This window comes from Cyprinus carpio, chromosome B1, assembly GCF_018340385.1.
Source record: "Cyprinus carpio isolate SPL01 chromosome B1, ASM1834038v1, whole genome shotgun sequence".
Classification (NCBI taxonomy): Eukaryota; Metazoa; Chordata; class Actinopteri; order Cypriniformes; family Cyprinidae; genus Cyprinus; species Cyprinus carpio.
The window spans coordinates 541,809-545,880 of record NC_056597.1 but is presented as its reverse complement, the minus strand read 5'-3'; the positions used below and the strand labels follow the sequence as shown (position 1 = coordinate 545,880).

At 34.8% G+C, this 4,072-nt stretch overlaps 1 protein-coding gene across 1 annotated transcript; it reads right to left on the bottom strand.

Moving 5' to 3' along the window:
- Nucleotides 1-306: 306 nt before the first annotated feature.
- Nucleotides 307-1,892, bottom strand: LOC109046390 (exocyst complex component 1-like). Its single transcript, XM_019064139.2, has 3 exons — nucleotides 1,680-1,892; nucleotides 1,271-1,434; nucleotides 307-1,102 (listed from the first exon to the last, which is right to left on the bottom strand). Exons 1-3 carry the CDS (start codon nucleotides 1,798-1,800, stop codon nucleotides 836-838), a joined length of 552 nt encoding a protein of 183 aa, XP_018919684.1. The 5' UTR covers nucleotides 1,801-1,892; the 3' UTR covers nucleotides 307-835.
- Nucleotides 1,893-4,072: the final 2,180 nt, after the last annotated feature.

The following is a 4,072-nucleotide window of genomic DNA, read 5'->3' as shown; positions in this document are numbered from 1 at the left end:
ATATTTTTGTAAAATACCCTAAAAAATATATTCTCTATATATATACTCTTTTTTTTTTTTATTTCGAACTCTGTTTCTTTTTACCAAATAAAAACTTTTAATCCCAATTCAAATATTTTATTACCATTTATATACTTATTTGGTAAGCAGCTGTACATTTCGCCCTAAATATGTTATTAATTTGCCTACTTTTAATACATCACAAGATGCAAATCCTCTGGTACCAAGAATATTATGCATGCAAACAATTAAAGCTGTCTTGCACACAGTGACAAATATTTTGAAAACTTTCCATATGTTTAATTTTGTTAAAATTGTGCTTAAATAACTAATGGATGTCACAGTATTTTATTCAGTAAAGCACACTGCAGAAGAAATGAGAAAACATGATAATGACAAGATTATTAAAACAGTTTATGCTGAAATATTCACAAGTTTGCCTCACAGTTTCGCATTTTGAAATGATTAAATATATTAGTATAGCTTAACTAATGAATCAGCTAAAACACATGCAAAACATGTCACACAATTTATAACACTTTTAAATAAATACACATTTTTAATATTCAAGTCATAGGATTACACATCAGAAACACCCTTTTGTGTTGCATTTGCACAAGCACAAATTGGATTTCACCACAGCGTGGAGTTATGTTACAGTTACTGTAGGTCTAAGTGCTCAAAGCATGGCTAAGTGCTCAAAACACAAAGCATGGTCTTTGTACACTCCCTAAGGGTATTATAGATTACACTGAAATGAACTTTTATTGTCAACATCAAGAGTTGAGGTTTTAGGACCAGGTCTCCTCAAATAAGAAGACTAATCAAAATGCCTCTATGCCAGAGGCACAGGACACAATGTAAGACACACCAGATTAAAGGCATAGAAACAGATCTGCGCAAGGACAATACAGTCACCACGATCTGAATACATTGCAGTGGGCTGAATGTATGTCCAGTCATAGTTCTTAAGTTTTAGTGCCGTGTGGTGATCCGTCTTGCTCAGGGACAGCAGACAGCGGGCCAGTGTGTATTTCGCAGCACAGCTCACTGCTCTGATGGACCGCACCGAGTCGAAATGCATCAAGAAACAGGGATCATCCTAACACAGCAGAGATATGCAAACTAAACATCTTTCAATGTAAAGTAGGAGATTCCGCTTCCTGTTATATTACAACTCATCAGCACCGTTAATAATATGAACAGCAGTTACTGGAAGTAGCATGTATATTCACAAATTGGAGGAGGATGAATGCTAAACTCAACTCACAGTATCTGGATCTCTACCGTCCAGAATCAGCAGGTCCTCCAGGGCCCAAGTCTCTGTTCTTTCATAACTGTCCTCCAGCCCATATTTCTGCAGCTTATTAGTCCGTGAATGCTTAACTCTCCGACACAGGACAACTGAGATCTGAGCTTCTTTATCCTTAGTTACTAAACACACATTGGTTTTGTATTTTTATTACACCCCTTCATCAAACCATATTAACCATAAACATATTTAGGTCTGTACATTTTTTTAATTCTTCCTCCTTCACAAACAATTTCTGACCCTGTCCTCAGATGAACTCACAGATTTTTTTTTTTTTTTTGAGAATTTTAGTATCTCATTCATTTTCTAAAATAATCTGCTCCATATAACCTAAAATAACTGTGCAAAAAAAGTCAATTTTTCTTACTAGAAACGCAGAGAAAATGTCGACCCTGCTGTTGCTCCTCTATTTCTATAAACTCCTCCAGCTTCTGTCCCTCCGGTCTGAACAAGACTCTGTCCATCTCCTCCCTCAGCAGAGATGACATCTCAGGCAGAAAAAGAGAGAGAAAATTAATTGAAGTGTGAGAGAGAGCAAGAGCAGAGTGAGGGATAAAATGCTTTCTTGAGGTGGATCTGGTTTGCAGGGTTTATCACCCTCCTCTCTCTCTCTATCTCTCTCTCTCTCTATCTCTCTCTCTCTCTATCTCTCCCACTCTCAGTTGACAGATGAAACTGTATCTTCTTTGCATTTTCAAAATTTCAAATACTTTTTAAAATTTTCCTGAAGAAAATAATTTTTTTGGTCTTCAAAGGCTGTATCATTTGTGAAGCTTTTACATGGATGTGTCAGGAATCATCTATAAAAGAATAGTTCACTTAAAATCAGGTGATCCAAGGTGTAGATGAGTATGTTTTTTTCAAAACGGAGAAATTTAACATTACATCACTTGCTCACTAATGGATCAATATCACAATAATCCACAAGTATTCCACGGTCCATCAGTTAAAAACATATCAATCTTTAAGCTGTTTTTAACTTCAAACCATTGATAAAATAAAATATTGCTAAAATATCTATAATATTGGTTTATCTCTATAGATAAAGTTGTCCCATGGAGAAGAGAAATATGTACAGATCAATCAACATTAACAAGCGGAAACTGTTCTTAACAAATATGTCAGGGGATTTTGATGTTAGATGATGACAGGGAATTAACTTTTTAAGTGTTATTATTTATTAAGCAACAGTTCATAGGATTTGTTTCTTACAAACGCACAGCTTTTTGCCCCACCAGATGTTAATTGATGGACTGGAGTCTTGTATTATTTGAGGATTATTGTGATGTTTTTATCAGCTGTTTGGATTCTCATTCTGATGGCACCCCTTTCACTGCAGAGGATCCAAATTTCTCCAAATCTGTTCTGATGAAGAAACAAACTCATCTACATCTTGGACATTTACATTTTCAGCAAAATTTACATTTTGATCTTAGGGTAAACTATTCTATATTTTTCAGAATAACATCTGTATTTGTTGCCACATTGTTTTGTTTTTTTTATATTACTCCAACCAATATTTTTCAGAATAACATCTGAAATATAAACATAATATAAATATACACATTAATATTTGAAAATTTTCGCCTACCAAATAGTATTTTATGCATTTTATAAAATTTGTTTTTGTTAGCTTTTTTCACAATGATACAGTACTCCAACAATACAAGCTTGAAATTGTGGACTCACATATTCTTTCCTCTTCTTTTAATCTCTTCTCTTTATTGAATTTTCTCTCCGCCTTTTCCTTAACTTACTACATGTGAATGCTTTTAATGTTTTATAACCTGATCACGTACACACACACACACACACACACTAACAAACTCACTAACAAACTCACTCCTGGTTTAGATGAGCCATGCCTGACTGATTGTACTAAAACGGTCTTGAGGGAAAATACATCATTAGTTATGAAATCACATTTCACTCTTAAATCTCCATCATAAGAGTTGCAGTTAGAAGTCATTATAATCTCTACAGCCCACGTATTGACTATGGCCCCATCAACCTACAAAGATTTGATATCCAACGGATCTACATAGGCATAATTTATAGTGACAAAACACATTCATATGAACAAGTGTTCTGATTGCATCTGATAAAGACTTTTTGGTGGCCATAGAGGCCTTCTTGATATCCATCTGTGTTTAGATTAATCATGGACAAAATTCGGCTGTCTGAGCCTATACACTCAGGCACAATTTACCCTGTCCAACTAGAGGAAATTACCTCTGCTTTTGGTCTTCAGAGTAGCTTTTAGTTGGTCTTTGAACCTTTTTTTTGGATGCTGTTACAGTCAGTTCTAAAGGATGGTCATGAGGTAGAAAATGAGTTTTTTATGTTCCCCATGTGCATTTCCTTAGGTCTTGATAGTTCACCCCAAAATGACACTTACCATAATGTTGTTCCAAACCTGTATGACTTCTTTAGAACACAAAAGAAGATATTCTGAAGAATGTTGGTAACCAAATAGTTTTGATTACCACTGACGTCTACTGTATAATTGTTAAAAAAAGTCACTTTAGATAAAAGCTCAGCTAAATGGCTGTGTACATCCTGTCTATAGTGCTTTCCTGTCCATGTGATAGTGTCTCAGAACACCAAACCATAGATAAACCCCTTTTCCAGTATTTCATCATCACAATGTTTTGTGGAGCTGAAGACCACATCTATGTAAAATTCAGAGTCTGAATCTGGTTAAAAACAAGATATACCTCTTTTTTATTTTTGCAATGTCCAATAAACTGTGCCGGTAAT